The sequence below is a fragment of the Prunus mume genome, linkage group LG2 (genome assembly GCF_029339155.1).
Source record: "Prunus mume cultivar Tortuosa linkage group LG2, ASM2933915v1, whole genome shotgun sequence".
Taxonomy (NCBI): Eukaryota; Viridiplantae; Streptophyta; class Magnoliopsida; order Rosales; family Rosaceae; genus Prunus; species Prunus mume.
Window position 1 is genome coordinate 21,776,625 of NC_142699.1, and position 26,880 is coordinate 21,803,504.

A 26,880-nucleotide genomic window follows, 5' to 3' on the forward strand; every position below is an offset into this window, starting at 1 on the left:
TCCGCCACTGTCAACGAGCCACCTAAGTAGTCTAGAATGGGTAACGATCAGCAGCGAGATCGTTTATACGAGGACATGCCTGATTCCGAGCTCAATGATACGATCCATCGGAACAAGCTTACTCAGCAGAAGATGGGCCACATATTGCCTGAAAAAGGCGAAAAGCTCCAGATTGCTCTTAAGCGAAAGGAGGACGAATGGGAATGACGGAGGAAACTAAGACGGGAGGGGCGGTGCGTTTTGGGTTGCTTAGACTTTGATTCTTCTGTTTTGCTTGCTTTTTGTGTAGAGTTTAAAGATTTTGGCTGGCCGTACCTTATGTTCTGTTTGATTTCCCAGAAATGGAGGACAAATTAAGCGGAAAGTTTTAATTTTGGGTTTATTTTTTGGCTGCTGGTTTGTGCCGGTACTCACTAAATTAAGATGATACATTTGCAAAGGTTTATGGGCTGAGTTTTGTCATTGCAAAAGACAAGCGTTTTTGGATAACTTCGTGGTATTGGAGCCTCATTTGTGGTTTTGTATCAATTCTGCTTCATGGTAATCAGAGTTCTCAATGTTCATGAAAAGTATTTGTAGAAAGAAGTAGAAGTCATAAGCATCACTCACACAATGAGTTCAATGTGGTTCGGCACAAAGCCTACATCTACGGGTGGAAGAGAGCAAGATGTATTATTCATAGGCTGCTCATATTTGAGCCCCTCAATATATAGAGTTACAATCAACAAATGCAAGGGAATCAAATCCCAAAATTATTGGATGGATCTGGATGTGATAAGGGAAATTATGTATTAGGAAATATTCTAAATTGTGAATAGTTGACTTTCGCAACACTCTCCCTCAAGTTGGTGCGTAAATATCAATGAAGCCCAACTTGGATAGCATCTGATGAAACTTTGCAGAAGGTACACCCTTTAGTAAAAATATCAGCCAATTAATCACTACTTTGGATATAGGGAGTGCATATCAAATTTTCTTGGACTTTTTCACGGACAAAGTGGCAATCGACCTCAATGTGCTTTGTCCTCTCATGAAATACAAGATTTGAAGCAATGTGTATTGCTGCTTGGTTGTCGCAAAATAATTCCATTGGAGATTCTGACTTAAAACCCAAATCATGTAGAAGGAAACATAACCATATTAACTCACTAGTGGTGGAAGTCATGGCTCTGTATTCTGCTTCAGCACTTGAGTGAGCAACAACATTTTGTTTCTTGCTTTTCCAAGTAACTAAATTTCCCCCAACAAATGTACAATATCCAGTTGTAAATCAACAACCCGTTGAACTTCCAGCCCAATCAATATCCGTATATCCAATAATTTGAGTGTGACCATTTTTTTTTCATCCGTATTCCTCACCCTGGGGACCCCTTCAAGTATTGAAGAATTCTATTAACAACATCCATGTGACTTTTCTTAGGATCATGCATAAATTGACTGACCAGACTCACATCATAGGTAATGTCAGGACTAGTAATGGTTAAATAAATCAGCTTGCCTACTAGTCTTTGGTACTTAACAACATTAGCAAGTTGTTCTCCATCCACATTTAATTTGGCCCTATCAACATGTGTTTCAACAGGCTTGGCTCCCAATTTTCCAGTTTCCTTAAGAAGGTCTAGCATATATTTTCTTTGATTGATAAACAGCCCTTTAGACGAATAAGCAATTTCCATACCAAGGAAATACTTCGAATTTGCCCAAATCCTTTATTGCAAAACTTCTCTGGAGGAAAGACTTCAACTCTTCAATTCCACTTTTATTGTCTCCTATGATAATAATATCATCTACATAGACTAGAACAACAATTATGCTTGAAGAACTTTTCTTAGTAAACATAGATGAGTCCGCATCACTTTTATAAAAATTTTGATTCATGAGAGGATAACTTAATTTAGCATACCATGCACAAGGAGATTGCTTAAGCCCATTCAAGGCTTTTCTTAGTCTGCAAACCAAACCTTCTTTAGCTTATTGGGCATGCCCTGGTGGTATTCTCATATAAACTTCCTCCTCCAAGTCACCATGCAAAAAGGCATTTTTCACATCCCTTTGATACAAAGACCCACTATGATTTACAGCAACATAGAGTAGCACTCGAACACTCATCTTACAACTAGTGCAAAAGTTCCTTGTAGTCTACTCCGTATGTTTGAGTGAACTCTTGCGCTACTAGTCTTGCCTTGTGTCTCTCAACAGTTCCATCACTATTATACTTGGTTTTGTATATCCATCATCGGACAACCTTTTTTCCTTTAGGTAGTTTGACAGTATCCCATGTATGATTGCTGTCAAGAGCAGAGAGTTCCTCAGTCATTGCCTTTTCCATATTGGTTGGGCAATAGCTTCACGAAAGGTATTGGGTTCATCTGTAATAAAGCTAAGAAAGACTTTATGTGATTCAGAAACATTGTTATAGTTTAGATGATCCTGAATTGGAAATGAAACAACATGATATGTCAAAAAATCTTTAGACTTAGCAGGTGGGTGAATTCCTCTAGTGGACACAAACCTTCATTAGGTGGAGCCACAGGGATGTGAGAGTTGTCATTGGCAGGTTCATTCTCATGGCTCTCAGCCACTTCTTGATGTAAAGACACATCTTGTTGGGCTACTAATAGGTAGATTAGAAACAACAGGTAGAGGAACTAAATCTGGAAAATACTTCCCCTGAGATCGAAAATGTAATGAGCGCCATTTAGCTTTAAACGAAAGCTGGAAGAAAAGGTAATGAGCTCCATTTAGCTTTATAATTTTTTAAGTGGCCTCTAAAGTTGGAATACAATCACTTCATTCTTAATCTATTATGCAGTCAGAATCTGGGACAGCCAGTGAATATCGTGGAGAATCATCTTTACATCCCGGTAACCGGCAGAACATGAAAAGCAATATATGGAGAGTTATTGCAAAAGGGGACATAAAGATCGTTCTTTATCAAGATTTTTGCGTCGCCAATGCCTTAGCAATTTCTGTCATAAAAGAGATAAATGTTCTCTTTCAAATGGTGATCATAAAGGCATGGGTTCTTCCCCTTATCCACTTCGCCACTGTGGGGAGAACATGGCTAGTTGTGCCACGAGGTAACATTCCTATATGCTTCTTTTTGCAGGCTTGAATAGCTAATGACTAACCCCTTTAGTTTGATAATTTGCAATATCTGAAGGCAGTGTGTGGAGTAATTTTCTCCTCTTGATAATGATTTCTCTGGATGTGTTTGTCAAGTTTAAATACTTACTCACTTGTGGGATATATCTACAGCAACAAGCATCCTCAAAGGACAGGACAAGGCGTACATCTTAGTCGAAGAGGCTGTAGCATATAAGGCTGTAGCATTTTAACGAGAGGGAGGATACCAGTTTGACCAGGACAAGGCGCACATCTTAGTCATTTACGTTACTGGCCATACTTGGTGAATTAGCATGATGCTTCATCAGTAGGAAAGAAAATTAGGGCTAAAAGTCATGGCGGACTTCTTAAGCTAATGTTCACAATTTACATTGTATGTTAAGGAGTGACGCTGTCTTTTTGAAGTGATTTCCGTCATTTACTTAGTTATAATCTCTCTTTTAGTGTGTTTTGTCCTTATTCTGTCTTTCATTTTCACTTCACTTTAATTTTCGCTTGCGCGTTTGTGCTGATGAAACTTAAATGACAAACATTTTCAATCAATTTTTGTCTCTTTTTTTGGGATCAAACTGAAATCAGCTCCATTGACTGCTTAAAATACATCCAGCACAATCAAAGGACTAGAGGAGTAAATTAGTGGCCTCGTTAAAACCTGGCCATAAAAAACCTCCCAAAGGAGGAAAATCCGGTCAAGGAAAGAGTACCACACTCCTTTCTTTTGTCATTTACGTTGAAATGAGTCTGTTAGCGTCTTGAGCTGAAGAAGCTGAAGCAACCCGAAGGAGCACTGTTTAACGTGTTAATTGCCTCTAGCATGGAAACAACCTCCTCCATTTCTGGCCTTCTCTTGGGTTCTCCATCCCAGCACTGTTTCATCACTTTGGCTAGAGAGCTTGGGCATTGCTTGGGTATCTCTGGCCTCAAATTCTGAAGCAGCACATAAGTACAAAAATAATAAGTTTGGGGTCACTCAGTCAGACTGCATTATAAAAGAAAGAAAGATGGAAAGAGAAATGACATACTTTGTAAACAACAGCCGAAGTCAATTCGGAGAATGTGATGTTAGGGTAGGGCATATCGCAGCAATACATCTTCCACAAGCAAATCCCGAAGCTATAAACGTCGCATTTTCTGCTGTAGGGTTTACATTCCAAGACCTGCATCATCATCATCATCATATCATCCAATCAGAACATTTGGTATTGATCAGATTGCTGCAATTAATATATAATTCAAAGTCTAGGGCAAGCCTTTAAAATCTAAGTAGATAAAAAGGAAAGTGAATTAATTGATACCTCAGGGGCCATGTATCCGGGGGTTCCCGTGTAGCCTGTCATCTCTGTTAAATTTGAAGCCTCCAGACGAGCAACTCCAAAGTCTGCTATCTTCACCCTACCATCCTTATCAAGAAGCACATTTTCCGTTTTCACGTCTCTATGAACAATGTTCTTGGAGTGCAAATAACTCAATCTGCATGCAAACACATGCATGTATCATTAGTAATAGTATACTTGCATATATAATACAGGTTGGAAAATATATGGTATAAACGTATGTATTATTACACTATTACTTAGGTGCAGGGAAAGAAATCAACAAAGACAAATAACATATGTAGGAAAAGAGAGATACCCCTTAGCAAGATCAATTGTCAGTCGGTTAACTATCTTGAGAGGCAACTTCTTTTTCCCGTGTTGGATGAGGAAGGCTTTTAGGGTTCCTCCAGAAAGATACTCAGTAATAACAGAGGCAAAGTCGGTATCTGTTGTGGCTCCAATACACTAATCACCAAGAAAATTAAAGAAAAAGAATTAATAACAAATAAAGATGAAAATATTTGAGAGTAGACAGAGGAACGAAAAGCAAAAGCAAAAACAAATAACCATTGTCGTAGTACCTTAGTAATGTTAGGATGATCAAGCTTATGCCAAATTGAAACCTCCTGCCTAAAATCTTTCTTCAAAGAAGCTATTTCAGATTTTGTTCGGCCGTCTTCTCCCCACTCCATCACTTTGACTGTATAATCAAGAAAAAAAAAAGAAAAAAAGATACACCTTCAGTGAAGTTTGACAAAATTATGCGCATACATATATATACATGAATGTGCGCATGTAAACATAGATTTAATCACCGACCTGCAACTTCTTGTCCATCATAGATGCCTTTACGCACAGACCCGAAGCCTCCATGGGCAAAAACTTGTTTCACAAAAGTTTCTCTCGAATGATCATTTGGCTTTCTTCTTGAGGAGCTTCTTTGGCCGCCACAGCTCTCATGTTGATGACTTTGTTGCTTTCTTCGTCATGCAACTCTTTCTTCTTCTTCATAGAGTATAGTCGGTGGAGATTCTCTAACTTTTCGTCCAAACTTTTCACGTCAATCTTGGGTGCCAAAGCCATTTCTTTAGTATGAGAGTTGAAGAAATGGACAACTGCTTTCTTTCACCTAGCAGTAGAACTATTTATTTATTTATATACAGACCCCAAAATACCAAAATGGACCTTTAAACCATTTATCACATTTGTGTTCGGCCCACCAACGATGTGGTGCATAAGTAAAATTTATTCATTATTTAAGAAGATAATCCTGCCCTAAATTTACAAAATTAAATAGATTAAGCACCAAATGCTGTGGTATCTTTTTTCCATAAAAATAAAAAACGTAGATATACATCTTATTTTGTTAAAAGGAAAAAAAAATTAGTGGAACCATGCAACTGACGACATCTCTTGCACCCTTGGCTTAAGGCTTAAGCTTTGCTTCTCACATATGAGTAATCTAGTTGCTCCGCTTCTCACACATGAGTAATCTAGTTGTATTTATCACCGAAAACAGGGGAAAACTCATGATCTTGGAAACCCTAGTTCCTACTTTCACCAATAAAAGCTCATGTTGACCCTATATATAGGGTTAGGAACTTAGGATGGAGGACACACGTAAAATCACACTTTCTGACATTATTTAACCCATTGAATTAAGTAAGTTTTAACGACTAGAAATACATTTGTATAGATTATTGACTGTTTAGAAAATATAAACATTGGGAACAACCCAACAGCCCAACTTTTAAGACTATTAATTATTTTATATTCTCTCCCCCTCTCTTTGTTTTTTTTTTGGTTTTCTGGGCAATCCTTTCCTTTCATCTTCTATCTTCTCTCTCCTTGCTTATTATAGCGTTATTGTACAAGAGTTTACACACACACCCTCAAAACGTTTCCAACGAATTCCCCAATGAAAAGAGTTTTCTAGCTTAATTATTTTATTCTTCATAACATTTGGTTGCTGAAAAGATACAAATAATACTAAGGAGTGAAGGAAATAAAGATTTGCCCTAAAGTGGTTCAACTCAACAGTAGTGAATGGAGGTCGGGAACCACCAAACACTGATTTGGGTATGAAATGAATTCATTAACTTGCTGATTTGGTTCAGCTTCATAAAACATGTCCTGCGATCTTTACAAAAAATATTGATTCGAAAACTGATTCTTCTTTTGTTATCAGGAATGTTTCAGAGTTCTTTTTGTTTTTCAGGAGGAATTCGAACCAAAACAAAAAAAGCTTAAAGGAGAAAAACAATACAGGAGGAACGGTCCTCCATTCCATCTGAACTGTGCTAGATAAACTTCAAAAATATATATATATATTAAGATAGTAGAGTTTAAGATTTCCAATCTTCTTCTTACAAAGTTTCTGTATGTCTAGTTTATTTTCTTGCAGATTAGGTAGCTCCTTCATATATATTTTTTTTTCTGGAGAACTTTCCCATAAAAATGGTGAAGAGAGTTTTGCCAAAGAAGAAGATGAAGGTTGGGTCCGGACCGGTGGCCTTGGGAAGTGAGGAGGATGATGCATATTGTAGAGAAAGGAGAGAGAAAATGAAAAGTTTAAAACTTTTTGTTAGCTCCAATGTGTATTAATTGTTTAACAAAGAAGCTAATAATTATGCAATCTTAGCCATTGAAAGCACTACAATCTAATGGTTTAAAATCCGTGTCATAATGTGTGTAAAAAATATGTGTCCCCCGTTCCTCTTCTGCGAATATTTTTTTCAACGATCTAAACGGTCCATTTTTCAAGTCTTCATTCATAGATCATCCTTGCAAAAACTCATACTAATTGAAAATCAATAAGGCAACTGGTTGGGAAAAACAAAATAGATGAACACAGTGCTTCAAGAAAATGCTATAATAACAACCATCTAATTGAGTGATCAAGTGGTTTCGGATTCAAGTGATTTTTTGCAGAGAAGATCTTTGAGAGAATATCTAAAAACTAGATGGTTCACATCATTGTAATACAATACATGGTAGACCCTACAAAGATATCCCTCAAATAAGTTATTCAAGGAATCCCTTAATTAAAACTCTCTAATATACTTATTTTACTTTGTAGTCATCTAAACCCTTAAATCACATCATTCAAAATGAAATATTAGATTACATTGAGTTTCGGATTGGCGAGTTGCTCTTTACGGGTTGGGATCTCTTGTCTCCAAATTTCATATCCCCTTATGTCCCTTGTGTAAAATTTTGACCCATGTCCCTCTAGTTATCTGAAGCTAAGCTCTGTTAACTCTTATAAAACAAAATTAAAAAAATACAAATTTACACCATATTATCTCCTCGGTCCCTTTGTCTTCTGTCCACCATGGCAAATGACGTTTTCTTTCTCTTTTTTCCTCCATCCAAGGAATCCAAGCGGGGTAGTGCTGCTTAATAATGGTGAAGTGTAGCAGCACTCATAGGTGGGTGGGGAAATATGACAGGGAGTGGAAATAACAGCACTCATAGGAGGGAAAATGAAACCCTCCTCCCTATTGGGTTTCATTTTCCCAGGAGAAACTATGGGAAAAAGAGCCAACAAATTCACATTTTTCATAACTATTTTATCCCCATTAACAATGTAGAATTATGACATAACATTAAATTCATTCTTTTTTATTTGATTTAATATGAGTATAATTGAAAAATTAAACAAATTTTATTTTACATTCATATGCAAACCAGACGTGAGAAATGAAATAAAATGATATTTTCTTGTTACTTTCTTAGCATTACCAAACATTAAGAAAAGGCATGAGAGATTATTTCTCATAAAATCTTTTCTGCAAATCGAACGAGGCCTAAGTCTTTTAGCACATTTGTGGTCGGCCCACCAATGATATGAAGAGTGCAAAAGTAAAACTTATTTATTATTAATAAATCATTGTACGTACTTCCTCATACTTTTAACGAGGGCAAAATATTATTTGGCACGTTTATTTGCAATTTCACTATCTCATTTATAAATTGTTCATGTAAAATCCAACAGTTCTTTGGTAACCAAATAATTGTGTACCAAATCATAGTTTCAGTTTCATGCCGAACTCATTTTTAATTGAGTTAGGGGTAAAATGTAAACGGTGTGATACAAGTAATTTTAAGACTTGCTAGCTACTTGTAATTTTTCAATTCAATGTAATTGATATTAGGCGACATCTAATTACATTTATTTTAATTTCAGAGGAAAAAAAAAATTAAGATATTGAAGGATACTAAAAAGTTAAACCTGCAGCTTCTCGGCCATCACATATACCTTTATGGACAGAACTGAAGACTCCACGGGCAAACACTTGTTTCACAACAAGTTTCTTTGTATGTATATTCAAAGTTATTGATTTTCTAAAACCAAAACAATATGACAATGTTTGATCATGAACTTGTATTGTTACTTTAAGACTTGCCAAAACGATAGGTTATGGTTACTTTTAGCATTCTTTTGATCAAAGTGGAACAGGAAGGGCAAATCGATGACCTCATAAAATCTTACCATGAAAAACCTCCAGAGGAGGAAATCCGGCCCACAAAAGAGTTCCACACTTTGTCATTTAATTCAGCAATCTCAAGCATTTAAATAATACAAATTGGGTTGAGTTGAGTCTGTTGGCATCTTCAGCTGAACAATTTGAACCAATCCAACGGAGCATGATATATTGTAATTCTAAATTGTTAATGAGGACAAAATAGTCATGAAAAATGTGCATTTAATATTGACTCACACTACTACAAAAAAGGCAAAAGACGACGGGAATTCACCGTCGTGTATTCGGTTTTCAAACCGTCGTAAAATCGACCGACATCTATTTGGGTGTCAAACTACGACGGCTTTTCACCGTTTTTAAAGAAAATCGTCGTTGTTTAGAGGTAAAGATCGTTAATTATAGGAGAAAAGACGACTGTTTTTAATAAAACCGTCGTGTATTGTATGTAAAGAGGACGATTTTTTATGAAAACCGTCATGAATTGTTTATACAGACAACGGTTGTTTTATAAAAACCGTCATTTTTACATTCAATAGACGACCTTTTTAAAAAATGTCATCTTTACTTAACAATAGACGACCCTTTTAAAAAAAAAAATGTCATCTTTACATATAATAGACCACCCTTTTTAAGAAAAACCGTCATCTTTACTTCATAATAGACGACGGTTTTTATAAATAAAAAACGTCATCTTTACATATAATAAACGATAGTTTTTATTAAAAGCGTCATCTTTACATATAATAGATGACGGTTTGTATAAAAATCGTCATCTTTACATATAATAGATGACGATTTTTTTATTAAAAGCGTCATCTGACAGGACTCGACCCAAATTCCACTTTGGAATCCGAGCCAAACCCTGTTCGTGATCGATAACTGGCGGGTGCCGAGCACAATTGACTTGGTTGCCCTTTTTTTTTTTTTTTTTTGGTTAAAAACTTAATTTCCCTTAAATCCTAACTTCTACCGAAAATTCGGCAGAGTCTCCCCTGCAAATCGAGCATTCCCAAAATTTACACCTGTCAACAAGCACTTAAATATATACACCAACTGCCAATATACAAAAATAAATAAGTTCCAACAATTAAATACGTTCCAGGGCAATATTAGAGCAACTATACAGGTTTATTTACAAAGGAGGTAACCGTTTGTGAACCAAGGAACCCTACATCACAATGGGGAAGAGCGGGAAGCAGGAAATGCCTTGTGGTGGCTCTCGGATGCATGTCTACAGCCTGGGGGCGCAAAACATTAAAAAGGTGAGTGGACCCAAAAACAAAGTTTAGAAAGAAAAAAAAAAGATAAGAAACATACTAACCCCACAGTAAAAAAAAACAATTACTTAAAACTAAATCCTTCCCTTAATTATATCTGTATAGAAATCCATGTATTCATATATTTATGTGTGTATATATATATATATATATATATACCAATCATGCTCGATGTCAACAATAATCTCTGTAAAACATTGAAATCAATTTAAGACTACCACCTAGGTGTACCCCATTTATTTTCGTCAATTCCTGTTATCCGTCAATTCCCCTCGCAAGTCTCAGCGACACAAGGTCGACTCGAGCTGCAACCTCGCAGGATTGGGGACCGTAGTCAGCCTGATCCGCAATCCTCGCTCCGCACGAGTCCGGGTACCATAGAACTCATGGGGCAACTGTCAAGCATGTTGACTAAACCGAAGGCAACCTGGATGTCCGTGGACATCATTATATCCGAAGGCAACATCTGTATATCTGGGTACCTAAGGTGGCTTAGAAAATAACAATAATAATAATAAGCAAAGTTTTTGAAAGATCTAGAAAATAACTGAATTTTCTGTTAAGGCTGGACTTTGCTGCCATTTATCTGATGTTTAACTAAAATTCTCTTTCCCTATATCCCTAAAGGATATTCCACTCAGCAGCATGCGAATCAAAATATTTAAAAGCATGTTTCATTTATAAAACACTAATCTTTGAAATAAACTTATTCAAGATCAAATACTGAAACTAAATTGCATAAACTCATTTATGAAAACAAAGAGTCCACTCACTGTTGGTCCGAGCTCGCTGGACCTTTGGAAGGTCCCTCCTGTGGGTCAACTGGTGCCCGAGTGCCTGATTCAAATACCATATTAAAATATATTAATAAAATTGCTCGGTAAAAATATTTAAATAAAACCCTGACCCCCGGCTTCTAGAAGTGCGTGCATCAATTTAATGTTATTCATATGCCCACATTATGTTCCTTTAATCCTAGGACATTCGTCCCGTGAATCTGGTTTCGATCGGACGGTTAGATTCGTCATGATCAGACGATCGAGGATTCTAAATCCTTAACCCTAGGGTTCGCAATTTCGGAGTATCCGGGACTCCGATTCACTATCCGTCGAATCCTACACAATCCTGGCAATGTCTAGATTAACATATCTAAAAGTGATCATGACCCAACGGTTCAAAACTATTGAACCCGGATAACGCACACTAGGTAAAAGTCCACTTAACACTCAAACGACGTCTGAATTGAGATCCGTGAATTTCTACACGCTAGTGAGAATACGAGGATCATTCTAAAACTGAGAGTGGTCCCCACCAAACTGCCCACATGCACCGGCAGTTTGGGTGGCTTGAAAATTTCGGGCGGCCGGAAAAACTCCAAACCGCCAGCCCAAACTCCTAACTTAGGTAAAACACCCAATTTGAAACCACTTTTGTTCTTGGACATACCCCAAAAAGTGGCCGAAAGTGGCCGGAATCCTACCCTCAAAACCGGCTGAAACTTAAGTTGAGAATCGAACGATCTACGCTTGAAATTTCTAAAATCTTACCCAACAAGCAACTAAGTCACGAAAAATATGTAGGAATCCATACCTTGATCGTCCGATTTGGTAGCCGGACGACGGAGATGGAAGGTGGTGTAAATCGATTGAAACCGGCGGGTTTTTCTCTAGTTTCCGATGAGCTCCGAGGTCGGCGACGACCGAGGCTGGTTGGGACGTGATGGGGAAGGATGACGGTTCGAGCAGATTCGGTCTCGTGTTCGGTGGTTCACAGTGGCGGTAGTTATAGAGGAGAGAAGGTGGCGGGTTGAAACAGGGGGGGCTGTGTCGCGAGGAAGAAGAGTGAGGCAGGAGAGAGAAATTCGGTTGTTAAAAAAAATCCTGGTCTCCAAAATTACCGTTTTGCCCCTTAAATTATTTTGACCGTATTTTCTTCGTTATAACTCCAAATTGAGCCCACTACGTGTCTTCAGACTCGTTTCGTTGAGCTCTACGCAACGGTGTAAACAAAATTTCCAAATTCGCCTCCGGTCAAAAAGTCAACTTCTCAATTCCTAAAATAGTCTAAGGGCAAAAGTGTCATTTTCCCTTTATAAACTAATAGTTAAATATTAATTAAGGTTTGGGTTATTACATCATCTTTACATATAATAGACGACGGTTTTTACAAAAAGCGTCATCTTTACATATAATAGACGACAGTTTGTATAAAAATCGTCATCTTTACATATAATAGAAGACCGGTTTTTTATAAAAAGTGTCATCTTTACATATAAGAGACTACCCTTTTTATAAAAATCGTCATCTTTACCTATAATAGACGATCTTTTTTTTATAAAAACCGTCGTTAATTATCTGTAAAGACCATGATTTATTTTAAAAACCGTCGTCTAATAAGTTTCTAAACTGCTACATTTTAGTTCTTTTTTATTTCCTATGATGCTATACAACGATTTTAACTAGAAAACCAACCATTATGCTTTATTAATGAATATATACACTCAAAAATAGTTTCTTTCATGAAACTTGAAGATTCAATAGTTATTACATAGTTAACCAATCTTTATTCTACAACAAACATAATTCCTAACAAGACCTACGTACTCCTAATCCAAGCATTCCTCATCCAAACATACAAATGATGCACAACTGAAGTCTCCTTCATCATCCCTGTAAATAAATCAAAATGACAAAGACAGAGAAAAAAAAAGCTAAGATTATAAACATAAAAAATTAGGTGGAAGAGAAATTTTACAATTGGTTCATATTTCCATTGAAAACTTGTAAAATGAGCATAAAAAAGACCATCGAGAACCTGCAAATTTTCAACAACAAAAAAACATATAACTCACATAGAAAACCTGCAAAAGAAAAAGTTATAAATCTGCAAGCTTCCTCCTCATCTCCTGATAACCAAATCAGAAAATCTAAAAAGAAACCAGAAATATAAAAAAAATATGTAAACAAACCAGACAAATCAAGAGAGACAAAATATGAAATTAGGGAGACAAAGAACATACAAAAAACGCAAAGAGACTAATCCAGAATTCACTAGCAAGATATAGAAGGGTATTAAGAGATTAGGTGACTTTCAAATCAAACCTTTCAACCAGCTTTGATTCTCAAATACAAAACATCCTTCTATATTTTATGGATTTGCGAAGACCTTAATCTCTCAACTCCTTCATTGATATCGATTTTTTAATGATTTTGTAGAGAGTTTCATGAGGGTGTTTTAGAGAGTGCAGGAGGATTTCAAGGAGGGAGAGATAAGGTTTTCAGAGACGGGGGAAAATCTGAAAATTTGTCGAGCGTGAATTCACTTAAGTAGCTTTTTTTTAGCGTGTTTTAAAAGACGACGCTTGTTAATGAGAGATAAGGTTTTCAAAGACGGGTGAAAATTTAAAAATTTGTCGAGTGCGAATTCACTTAAGCGGCCATTTTTTAGCGTGTTTTAAAAGACGACGCTTTTAAAAAAAAAAAAAATTTGTCATCTTTACATATAATATACGACAGTTTTTATAAAAAGCGGCATCTTTACATATAATAGACGACGATTTTTTTATAAAAAACCATCATCTTTACATATAATAGACAACGGTTTTTATAAAAAGCGTCATCTTTACTTATAATAGACGACGGTTTGTATAAAAGTCATCATCTTTACATATAATAGACGACGGTTTTTTTATAAAAAGCGTCATCTTTACTTCATAATAGACGACCCTTTTTTAAACAAACCATCATCTTTACATATAATAGACGACACTAGTAGATACAACAAAATCTTATGTTATATTTAACGAAAGTATAAATAAACTCTTAATTGTTAGTGAATATATTGTTTTGATGGCATACGCATTTTAAGAAACTAGTTTCAATGATCCAACCATCAAACTTATTTGTTTATACTTCGAGATCATATACGCCAAAAATCGGAAAAAATAAACATTCAGAGATCAAATAACGGGACAAAAAATTTCGACTGTTATAAATGAAAAATCATGATTTAACGGTTATTTTAACTCCGATTTTGATGATTTTTTACCACTACACTCCTTGACCCTATATGAATACAATGACTGAATTTGATCTTCAATTTAAAATATTTACACTAGTGGATACCACAAAATTTTATGTTATATTTAACGAAAGTATAAATAAACTCTTAATTGTTAGTGAATATATTTTTTTCATGGCACACGCATTTTAAGAAACTAGTTTCAATGATCCAACCGTCAAACTTGTTTGTTTATACTTCGAGATCATATACGCTAAAAATCGAAAAAAATAAACATTCAGAGATCAAGTAACGGAGCAAAAAATTTCAACAGTTATAAATGAAAAATCATGACTTAACGGTTATTTTAACTCCGATTTTGATGATTTTTTACCGCTACACTCCTTGACCCTATATGAATACAATGATTGAATTTGATCTTTAATTTAAAATATTTACACTAGTGGATACCATAAAATCTTATGTTATATTTAATGAAAGTATAAATAAACTTTTAATTGTTAGTGAATATATTTTTTTGATGGCATACACATTCTAAGAAACTAGTTTCAATGATCCAACCATCAAACTTGTTTGTTTATACTTCGAGATCATATACGCCAAAAATCGGAAAAAATAAACATTCAAAGATCAAGTAACGGGACAAAAAATTTCAACGGTTTTAAATGAAAAATCATGATTTAATGGTTATTTTAACTCCAATTTTGATGATTTTTTACCGCTACACTCCTTGACCCTATATGAATAGAATGACTAAACTTGATCTTCAATTTAAAATATTTACACTAGTAGATACCACAAAATCTTATGTTATATTTAACGAAAGTATAAATAAACTCTTAATTATTAGTGAATATATTATTTTGATGGCATACGCATTCTAAGAAACTAGTTTCAACGATCCAATCGTCAAACTTGTTTGTTTATACTTCGAGATCATATACACCAAAAATCGGAAAAAATAAACATTCAGAGATCAAGTAAGGGGACAAAAAAATTTGACGGTTATAAATGAAAAATCATGATTTAACGGTTATTTTAATAAACCATCATCTTTACATATAATAGACGACTCTTTTTTTTATAAAAAGTGTCATTTCTACATATAATAGACGACCTTTTTTTTATAAAAAAAAACGTCATCTTTATATATAATAGACGACCATTTTTTTTTTTAAACGGTCATCTTTACTATAGACGACGGTTTTTTATAAAAGCGTCATCTTTACATATAATCGACGACGAGTTTTATAAAAAGCGTCATCTTTACATATAATAGACGACGGTTTGTAAAAAATCGTCATTTTTACATATAATAGACGACGGTTTTTATAAAAAGCGTCATCTTTACATATAATAGACAACAGTTTGTATAAAAATCATCATCTTTACATATAATAACCGACGGTTTTTTTTTATAAAAAGCGTCGTCTTTACATATAATAGAAGACGGTTTTTTAAAAAGCATCATCTTTACATATAATAGACGACGGTTTGTATAAAAATCGTTATCTTTACATATAATAGACGACCTATTTGTAAAAAAAAACCGTCATCTTTACTTCATAATAGAAGACCCTTTTTTAAACAAATCATTATCTTTACATAAAATAGACGACCCTTTTTTAAACAAACCATCATCTTTACATATAATAGACGACCCTTTTTATAAAAAAAATTTGTCATCTTTACATATAATAGACGACAGTTCTTTTAAAATAACCATGTCTTTACCAAAAAAACGACACTTGATTTTTAAAAGACGACCCTTGTCATACCTGCTGTCGTTGTTTTTGGTCAGATTTTAACTCAAGAAAACCTTTTTAATAAGACGACGCTTTTTATTTGTGTGCGTCGTTATAAAAAAAAAAAGGGAGTTTCACTAAAACACCCAAAATGGAGGTTGAAATTATAAAAAAACCCAACACCCAAAACACTTTATAAACACACCCAAAACCCATCATTACACACACTCAAAACCCATTTATAAACACACCCAAAAAGTTGACTTTGAGGTTGATTTTGGGTGTGTTTCTATGTTTAAATAGTGCTTGGGTTTTTTTATAAATACATGTCTAGGATTGGGTTTATTTATAAATTTGTAAAAAAAAAATTCAACAGTACCTCCGTTTTTCAGTTGTTTAAGTCACTTATCCACGATTTTTTTGTTATCGTCGTCTTTTGAAATACAACGACAGTCTTTTCTTCTACCGTCGTCTTTTTTTGGTCGTCTTTTTAATTTTTGTAGTAGTGTCATTTTCCCAAACTTTCCCGTCAGGAATGAAAACAAAACCCAAGTTGAGAGGAAGGCTTCACTTTCCCCCATATTCATGTGTCAAGCAACCATTTCCCATGCCTGGACTTATCAAACATGGGAAAACAATTAATTTCTCATCCCCAAACTTCCTTTCCCATGAACCAAATGAGGAGAGTTCCTCCGAAAAGGTACTCAGTGATAACAGAGGCAGACTCAGTATCCGTTGTGGCTCCAATACATTAATCACCAACAAAAATAAAGAAAAAGAATCAATAATAAATAAAGATAAAAATATATGAGAATAGAGAGAAGAACAAAAAGGACAAAGTAAAACAGAAATCTTATGTCAAACAGAAATCCCCTACCTAAAATCCTTTTTCAAAGAAGCTATTTCAGCTTTTCTTCTTTGACCGTCTTCTCCTCACTCCATCACTTGGACTGTATAATCAAGAAAGAAAGAAAACGCCATCAGTGAAGTTTGTGATATAACGCATGTGCGCGCGCACACACACACACACACACACACACACATATATATGTGGTCTGTCACACCTCGGATCGGCTCCGCCGTAGAACGATATTGTCCGCTTTGGGCCCCTCCCCCATGCCCTCATGGTTTTGTTTCTGGAAACTCAAGAGCAACTTCCTAGTGGGTCACTCATCCTGAGATTGCTCTAGCCCAAACTCGCTTAACTTCGGAGTTTCCATGACTCGGAAGCCAGTGAGCTCCCAAAAAGCATCGTGCTAGATGGAGGTGGGCATGTACATATAAGGCACATCACCCCCTCTCAGTTGGTCGATGTGGGATGTTTACATAGTCAGTAACGTTTGAGAAGATTAAAGATATAAAGCATGTACGTATCTATGTATAAAATATATACCTGCAACTTCTTGGCCATCATATTCCTTTCTACATAACCGAAGCCTCCACAGGCAAAAACTTGTTTCACGACGAGTTTCTCTCGAATGATTTTCCAGTCTTCTTCTTCATAAACTTCTTTGGCTACCACGGCTCTCACGTTGATGACTTTGTTTCTGCAACTCTTTCTTCTTCTTCATAGAGTACATTTGCTGGAGATACTCTAACTGTTCGTCCAAACATTTCAAGTCAATGTTGGCTGCCATTTTTGAGTTAATTAGAGGCTTTTGAATTTCTGGTGTGGTTTTGTATATATAGAGTTGAAGGCAACGAGGGTTTTGTTTTCTAATATGGTAATTCTTCTACTAGCACGCAGAGGGTTGTTTTGCGATCTTTGATTCTCATATATAGACAATCAAATACCGTCTTCCTTAATTTATGTTTCAGTCCTAGTCTCTTCCTGACACGAAGTGATTATAGAATACCACCGTAGTATGGCCACGTGGTACATCTTGTACACGTGTTATAACATAAGTGGATATTTATTAATATTATTCCCTAAAAGAGGGAAAAATAAACCATGTCGTCCACCCATATTATAACATGTGTACAAAATATACCACATGACCATACTACCGTAATATTCTTTAATTATGCGGATTATTAGGACAAAAAAATTATTGTTGAAATTTTGAACCTACCACGACAGTAAAGGACTTGGGCTAGTTCTTCTGGTCATCTGGACCAAATGACAATTTATAAAGATAAACATGAAATCCACTTATTTTCTTTCTGATATTTTTATATAAATCTTGTCACATGTGGATTATAGGTTTTATTTTTTATTTTTTGGCTTAAAGATTATAGTAGATTTGAGACCACTATACCCACTAAACCTCACTTTAACTTTAACTCATAAACTAAACATAATAGCTAAACCCTTTAGATTCTAACTTTTTATTTCCTTAACTTCTGACCTTTGAAATTACCCCAACAAAATGGTGATCATAAAGGCATGGATTCTTCCCCTTATCCACTTCGCCACTGTGGGGAGAACATGTCTAGTTGAGCCACGAGGTAACATTCCTATATGCTTCTTTTTGCAGCCTTGAATAGCTAATGACTAAAACCCCTTTAGTTTGATAATTTGCAGTATCTGAAGGCAGTGTGTGGAGTAATTTTCTCCCCTTGATAATGATTTCTCTGGATGTGTTTGTCAAGTTTAAATACTTACTCACTTGTGGGATATATCTACAGTAACAAGCATCCTCAAAGGACAGGACAAGGCGTACATCTTAGTCAAAGAGGCTGTAGCATTTTAACGAGAGGGAGGATATATACCAGTTTGCCCAGGACAAGGCGCACATCTTAGTCATTTACGTTACTGACCATTCTTGGTGAATTAGCATGATGCTTCATCAGTAGGAAAGAAAATTAGGGCTATAAGTCATGGCGGACTTCTTAAGCTATAATGTTCACAATTTACATTGTATGTTGAGGAGTGAAGCTGTCTTTTTGAAGTGATTTCCGTCATTTACTTTGTTATAATCTCTCTTTTAGTGTGTTTTTGTCCTTATTCTTTCATTCTCACTTCACTTTAATTTTCACTTGCGTTTGTGCTGATGAAATGACAAACATTTTCAATCAATTTTTGTCTTTTTTTTTTGGGATCAAACTGAAATCAGCTTCATTGACTGCTTAAAATACATCCAGCACAATCAAAGAGGACTAGAGGAGTAAATTAGTGGCCTCGTTAAAACCTTGCCATAAAAAACCTCCCGAATGAGGAAAATCCAGTCAAGGAAAGAGTACCACACTCCTTTCTTTTGTCATTTACGTTGAAATGAGTCTGTTAGCGTCTTTAGCCGAAGAAGCTGAAGCAACCCAAAGGAGCACTGTTTGACGTGTTAATTGCCTCTAGCATGGAAACAACCTCCTCCATTTCTGGCCTTCTCTTGGGTTCTCCATCCCAGCACTGTTTCATCACTTTGGCTAGAGAGCTTGGGCATTGCTTGGGTATCTCTGGCCTCAAATTCTGAAGCAACACATAAGTACAAAAATAATAAGTTTGGGGTCACTCAGACTACATTATAAAAGAAAGAAAGATGGAAAGAGAAATGACATACTTTATAAACAACAGCCGAAGTCAATTCGGAGAATGTGATGTTAGGGTAGGGCATATCGCAGCAATACATCTCCCACAAGCAAATCCCGAAGCTATAAACGTCGCATTTTCTGTTGTAGGGTTTACATTCCAAGACCTGCATCATCATCATCATATCATCCAATCAGAACATTTGGTATTGATCAGATTGCTGCAATTAATATATAATTCAAAGTCTAGGGCAAGCCTTTAAAATCTAAGTAGAGAACAAAAAAAGTGAATTAATTGATACCTCAGGGGCCATGTATCCAGGGGTTCCCGTGTAGCCTGTCATCTCTGCTAAATTTGAAGCCTCCAGACGAGCAACTCCAAAGTCTGCTAACTTCACCCTACCATCCTTATCAAGAAGCACATTTTCCGTTTTCACGTCTCTATGAACAATGTTCTTGGAGTGCAAATAACTCAATCTGCATGCAAACAGATACATATATCATTAGTAATAGTATACTTGCATATATAATATATGTTATAAACGTATGTATTACTACACTGTTACTGAGGTGCAGGGAAGATATCAACAAAGACAAATAACGTATGTATGGAAACGAGACATACCCTTTAGCAAGATCAACTGCTAGTCGTTTGACTATCTTGAGAGGCAACTTCTTTTTTCGGTGTTGGATGAGGAAGGCTTTTAGGGTTCCTCCAGAAAGATACTCAATAATAACAGAGGTAGAGTCGGTATCCATTGTGGCTCCAATACACTAATCACCAAGAAAATTAAAGAAAAATAATTAATAACAAACTAAGATAAAAAAATATTAGTTTGACAGTGGACAGAAGAACGAAAAGCAAAAACAAGTAACCATTGTCGTAGTACCTTAGTAATGTTAGGATGATCAAGCTTATGCCAAATAGAAACCTCCTGCCTAAAATCTTTCTTCAAAGAAGCTATTTCAGATTTTGTTCGGCGGTCTTCTCCCCACTCCATTACTTTGACTGTATAATCAAGAAAAAAATAAAAGATACACCTTCAGTGAAGTTTGACAAAATTAAGCACACACATATATATACACATAAATTTGCGCATGTAAACATAGATATAATTACCGCACCTGCAACTTCTTGTCCATCATAGATGCCTTTATGAACGGACCCGAAGCCTCCACTGGCAAAAACTTGTTTCACAACAAGTTTCTCTCGAATGATCATTTGCCATTCTTCTTGAGGAGCTTCTTTGGCCGCCATGGCTCTCATGTTGATGACTTTGTTGCTTTCTTTGTCATGCAACTCTTTCTTCTTCTTGATAGAGTACAGTCGGTGGAAATTCTCTAACTTTTCGTCCAAACTTTTCACGTCAATCTTGGGTGCCAATGCCATTTCTTTAGTATGAGAGTTGAAGAGGGGTTTGAGTTTGAGTTTGAGTTTGTGGTGGGTTGTAGTTGTGTATATATAGTCGAGCCACAGGCCTCTTCCCTTTCTAATAGTAATCCTTGTAATGACCCCCAAAATAATAGATCTATTTATTTATGCAAAACTAAAATTTATTTATTATTTAAGAAGATAATCCAGCCCAAAAAAATAGTGGAACCATACAGCTCACGACATCTCTTGCACCCTTGGCTTAAGGCTTAAGCTTCGCTTCTCACATATCTTGGAAACCCTAATTCGTACTTTCACCAATAAAAGCTCATGTGTTTTGACACTATTTAAACCATCGGATTAAGTTTCTGTCCGACACTATTTAACCCATCGACTAGGATTGCATTGAAAATATAAACATTGAGAACAACCCAGCAGCCCAACTTTTAAGACTACTAATTAATTATATTCTCTCTCCCTTCTCTTTGTTTTTTTTTTTTTTTTTTTTTTTTGTTTTTGGCCAATCCTTTTCTTTCATCTTCTATCTTCTTTCTCCTTGTTTATAGCGTCACTGTACGAGAGTTTACACACACACACCCTCAAAGCGTTTCCAACGAATTCCCAATTGAAAAGAGTTTGTAGCTTAACTATTTTCTTCTTCACAACATCTGGTTGCTGAAAAAATACAAATAATATTAGGGTCCAGAGAATTTAATGATTTCAAGGAGTGAAGGAAATAAAGATTTGCCCGTGGCGGTTCTACTCTAATTTTTTCCAAAAAAATATTTACCCATATACAATCAAATCTATCCTACCCAAACTAATCCCAACTCTTTTTTATGCATTGTTATTTGATAAGATATATATGAATTAATAAGCTTATTTTTAACACGTGTGGCTCTACACATCAGCCAAATCCTTCTTTTCCTTTCCTGGAAATAATTTTAAAATAAATATAAAAACATACGCAGTCAGTCCGATCTGATTCGGCTCGATGTCAATTTATTGACTTTTTAGTCAACGTGGTTTTTTTCTGATTTTTTTTATTTGGTGCAACTCAATGTTCCAGTTTTCCGATTTCGATACCCACCTCTAAGGCATATAGTGGACCCTACAAAGATGTCTCTCAAATAAGCTTATTTGAATGAACTCTCAAATAGAATCTTAGATTACATTGGCGAGTTGTTTTTACGGGTTGGGATCTGTTGTCCTCAAATTTCATATCCCCTTTTGTCCCTTGTGTAAAATTTTGACACATGTCCCTCTAATTATCTGAAGCTAAACTATGTTAACTCTGATAAATAAATAAATAAAATACAAATTTACACCAAAGGAAATGTCAAATCCAATGTTAAAGCAAAATTAGCTGAAAAAAATAGCAAAAAACACTCCAACATCTAGGCGGAATGTCGTCGCCCTTCACAACGTCAAAATTAACGCTCCAAACTCTAGGCGTTATTTGTATTAATTTCTAACATTTTAAACCAAAGGGCCCACCAAGTAATTCTTTGGGCTTTGTTACGGTGTGCTTTTTATTTTTAATTATTAAATTTGTTACATGAGCACACTTTCTATAATTTACTACTATTTTAGGGTAATTTTCTGAATTGCCCCCTAAACGTGTACATAATTCTTAATTTACTCCCTAACCTTTTTTTTTTAGCGAATTAAGGACTCAAATTAAATTTTATTATCAATGTTCCCTCCACCATCAAAATTCGAACATTTCATCCATTAATCCGTCATTTGACTCACATTGACTCTCTTTTGAGGGTTATTTTGGTCATTCAGCTCGAGTTCTTCATTGTCAACCTCACCAGGCTTTTTGACGCCTTCCTTGGGTCTTCATCGATTTGGCAGCCTCAGCCTTGCAGAGACCACCACCATAGCAGCTTGCCAGTAACAACAGATTCTATCAAAACTCACCAAGATGAGTTTGTTGATGAGAATATCAAGTCAAACATAAACATATTCACAAACCAGATGGGTTTTCCTCAGCATAAAAGTATAAAGCAAGTTATGGTCGAGATGGTGGGGGTCCTACTTTGATTGGTCCCCATATGAGCTTCCCATGCTTCGTGAAGGTAACATTGGCGTTGCCAAGCTTGCTCTTGAGAAGAATGGGTTTGCTCTCCAAAAGTACTCTAATTTTGCCCAGGTCGCTTATGTCCTCCAAGGTATCGACTTTCTTTTTTTTCTTTTTCCCGTTTTGTTTTGTTATTGTGATTTTTATAGTGTAGAATTCTTGTTGATGGCGAATGAGAGGTCCACGAGGCTGCTTTCCTGCTTCATCTATCCTTTAGCAATTGTTGATGCGAAAAAGTGGTTCGGTACTTTTGGGCTTAACTTAGTGATGTCTGGGCCTTCAGAATGCTCTGAGCCTCGGTAGAGCATGATCCTGTAAAATAAGAATCCGCTCAATAAGACCTAGGGCACCAGTGTGATACTGGCTGAAGGCTCTCCGATACTTAAGTAAGTACGGATGTAATAAGAGAATTGAACAGATCTAAGGGCAATATGCCAAAAGTTCAGATTGCCTCCATTTTGGGACTTGTGCCCTTTTTATAAACCTTGGGAGGTGTGCAAGTTGTGTAGAATTTTAATGTGGGACTGTTGACATTCACTGTAGATGCCCTACGTGTCTAGTGGGTGATTGGTGTTTTAACCACGTGGTCGGCAGGCCTGGGTGCCAAGGGCTTCCCTTCCGATGCCATATTTTGTCCACGCATCTGGCTCTTATTGGCCGCTAATTTTGGTATACACAGGAGTCCCCCAAGTCTCTAAGTGAGAGAGCCTCTAAGTTGGGACTTGCTTGATCCTCGATGCATGCAGGTTGCCGTCAGGAAGATGGTACCGTTTGGTATTTTTGTGAAGTCGTGAAGCCAAGTTTGCTTTTGAGGAGGCATGATCCTTGGGTTCGGTGAGATGTGGGCAGTTCAAAGGTCACCTGATCTCACCCAGCCGTTTGACACACACTCAGCCATTTCGGCAACCTCCTGTGTGATCATCCTTCGGGAGTCTACATGCGGCATGCTACATGGGGAAGTGGGATCGTCGGCCTGAAGGGTGCCCAGGTCTTCTGTGCCTAAGCGTGCGAGCAGCCGCCCCTCATGGTTGATGCCATGTGTCGCAACGTGCTCATAAAACAGGGTAATAATGGCACTGGTTGGTTTTTCGAGGTGTACCGTTGGGCTCCTTCTCCAATAAATAGGGGTGACTCCAGAGGGAAGAGTCACTTGCGTTGTAAGAACAATTTGAGAGCTTTGAGATAGGGGTTTCCAATGAGCTCATTCGGTAATTTAGGGGATTTTTGGTGATCTCATTTGGTAATTTAGGCGATTTCCAACAATCTCATTTGGCACAGACACAAGGTATTCTAGTCCTTCTACTTCCTTTTTCTAATTTATTGTATTCCTTTGGCATGGACTAGACTATTTGCATGTCGCGAAGTACGTTTGATCGTCTAGTTGCCGTAGGTAGTGTCATCCATAGGCATTTAGTTTCTCTTCCTTTTTTACTTGTAGATGTTCGATAGCGAGTTCAGATACGATAGTAAGCCTAACGCGTTCGATGGGGAGTCATCGGACGATCGGCAGGGCACCAGTAGTGAGGCAGAGCTTTGACAGTGCTAATAGTGAAGACACCAAGGTTGAAATTATCGTGAGATAGTGGGTTCTGTCCCTACCCACAGCAGAGGGAAAGGGCTTATAACGGGACAACCAGTTCCGTTGGCCATGGTGCCGTCGGCGGCCGAGTGCTAACGCCGGCTAGTACTGCGAGTTCTGATGAGGATACTAGGGCACCGAACACCACGCTAGCTACCAACCGAAAACCTCCACATCTGGTGTGGGGATCTGCTGCCGAATCCACCCCCACCAGGATGTCACCATAGTCCACCGAGGTAACCCTCGGATTTCTTTAGGGCAGCCGAATGAGTATTTGTTTAGTGTTAACTACTTGGAGCCAAACAAGATAACTGAACGGGAGCTAGTCAAATATCGTGTCGAATATCTAATACCAGATTCGGTGAAATAGAGAATATCAGGGCCTACGAATCGCTAAACAATCCCAAGGACAATGAAGTCGTCTTTTTTACAAACATGCTTCAAGCATGGGGTTCGCTACCGTTGCAGCCTCGCGTGACACGACCCTCCTCGAATTTCCCGGAACCCAAGATTTAATCCTACGGAGACCCCGGCATCACACCCACGCCGGGTTCACTCCTTAAAACTATGTCCTCTTTTACCAAAGAAGATTAAGGGCACGAGACTTTCTGCGAAATTTCGCAGAGTCTCTCTATAAATTTAACATTTCCCAAAATTTCTACCTGCATAAAACACATTTTATAACCCAATCGGCAGCACGCACAATATAATCTCATGCAATTTACATAAATGGCCTCCGGCCTTCAAATGATTCTAGCAGAACTGCCCACAATATTTTTAAAACAACTTAATGCATCAAACATGCATATAACAAATTCAAAATTTATTTATGCACACCTTCACTCACTTAGTCCACAGGACAAGCCTCAATTCAATCAAGTTCCAGAACTAGCCTCACAATACAACCTAAGTGAGGTTTAACTCGCGGCTACACCTAGTAACCCCAGGCTACCTACGTACCCTTACTAAGGTATCAAGCCATACGTAATTCTTTCACTAACACCCTCTACTAAGGGATCACAACTCACCAATCACAAACCTTAACTTATCTCCTAAAAACTCACATAATCTCCCCATACGCCAAAACATCCAAAGTCGCGTGTGGGGCATGTCCGCACGCCGGAAATAATCCTACAATATGTGGGACCTCATCATCATGTCTCACTGTCTGCTTTGGGCCTGGCTACATTCTCACCAGCCATCTAACTTTCCGCTATGGGCCTGGCTACATTCTCACCAGTCCGTACACAATTATATCTCCCCTCATACCACGGGACGCTCCCGGCCACGTATGGGGTCTGTCAACACTTCGGCTACTCCTACGACACGTGCGACCTCAACACAATCACAATATCACCCCTCATACGACAGGACGCACCAGGCCTCGTATGGGTCTGTCAACACGCCGGCTACTCCTACGACACATGCGACCTCAACTCGGGCCTGGCTACATTCTCACCAGCCCGTACACAATCATATCTCCCCTCATACCTCGGGACGCACCCGGCCACGTATGGGGTCTGTCAACATGCCGGCTACTCCTACGATACGTGCGACCTCAACACAATCACAATATCACCCCTCATACGACGGGACACACCCGACCTCGTATGGGGTCATCAACAAGCCGGCTACTAATACGACACGTGCGACCTCGACTGGGCCTGGCTACATTCTCACCAGCCCGCACACAATCATATCTTCCCTCATACGTCGGGACGCACCCGGCCACGTATGGGGTCTATCAACACGCCGGCTACTCCTACGACACGTGCGACCTCAACACAATCACAATATCACCCCTCATACGACGGGACGCACCCGGCCTCGTATGGGGTTTGTCAACACGCCGGCTACTCCTACGACACGTGCGACCTCAACACAATCACAATATCACCCCTCATACGACAGACGCACCCGGCCTCATATGGGTCTGTCAACACGCCGGCTACTCCTACGACACGCGCGACCTCAACTCCGGGCTGGCTACATTCTCGGCAGCCCGCACACAATCATATCTCCTCATACGTCCAGACGCACCCGCCACGTGGGGTCCAACATCCGGGGAGGTATATAGGGTAGTGCGTATAGCACTCCAAACTAACATTCTATACTCTTTTATACCTTTAAATAAACACATAAGCATATATATATTTCTAATATTGTATACACCTCAACCCCAATATAGCATCCCAAAAAAACTCCCCCATTTAAATTCATCAACTAATATCCTAGACTCAAAATATCCACATAACTCGACTAACGGTCATTACCTGTCACTACGGTCATTTTAATCTTCCTAGGAAGGTATCACTACCTAGAAAGTCTAACGATCAATCCCGGGGTCAAACTACCCACCCCAGGTCAAACAAGCTTGTGGGGCCTACGACCTCTAAATTTCGATCTG

The 26,880-nt window shown here is 37.4% G+C and overlaps 1 protein-coding gene and 1 pseudogene across 2 annotated transcripts; both read right to left on the reverse strand.

Moving 5' to 3' along the window:
- Positions 1 to 3,692: 3,692 nt before the first annotated feature.
- Positions 3,693 to 5,540, reverse strand: LOC103321806 (serine/threonine-protein kinase 52-like; annotated as a pseudogene). Its single transcript, XR_016123700.1, has 6 exons — positions 5,262 to 5,540; positions 5,024 to 5,142; positions 4,759 to 4,907; positions 4,422 to 4,596; positions 4,149 to 4,283; positions 3,693 to 4,053 (listed from the first exon to the last, which is right to left on the reverse strand). The product of XR_016123700.1 is annotated as a serine/threonine-protein kinase 52-like (transcript).
- Positions 5,541 to 19,010: 13,470 nt separating this feature from the next.
- On the reverse strand, positions 19,011 to 20,842 carry LOC103321807 (serine/threonine-protein kinase 52-like). Its single transcript, XM_008223645.2, has 6 exons — positions 20,562 to 20,842; positions 20,327 to 20,445; positions 20,062 to 20,210; positions 19,739 to 19,913; positions 19,469 to 19,603; positions 19,011 to 19,377 (listed from the first exon to the last, which is right to left on the reverse strand). Exons 1-6 carry the CDS (start codon positions 20,824 to 20,826, stop codon positions 19,204 to 19,206), a joined length of 1,017 nt encoding a protein of 338 aa, XP_008221867.2. The 5' UTR covers positions 20,827 to 20,842; the 3' UTR covers positions 19,011 to 19,203.
- Positions 20,843 to 26,880: the final 6,038 nt, after the last annotated feature.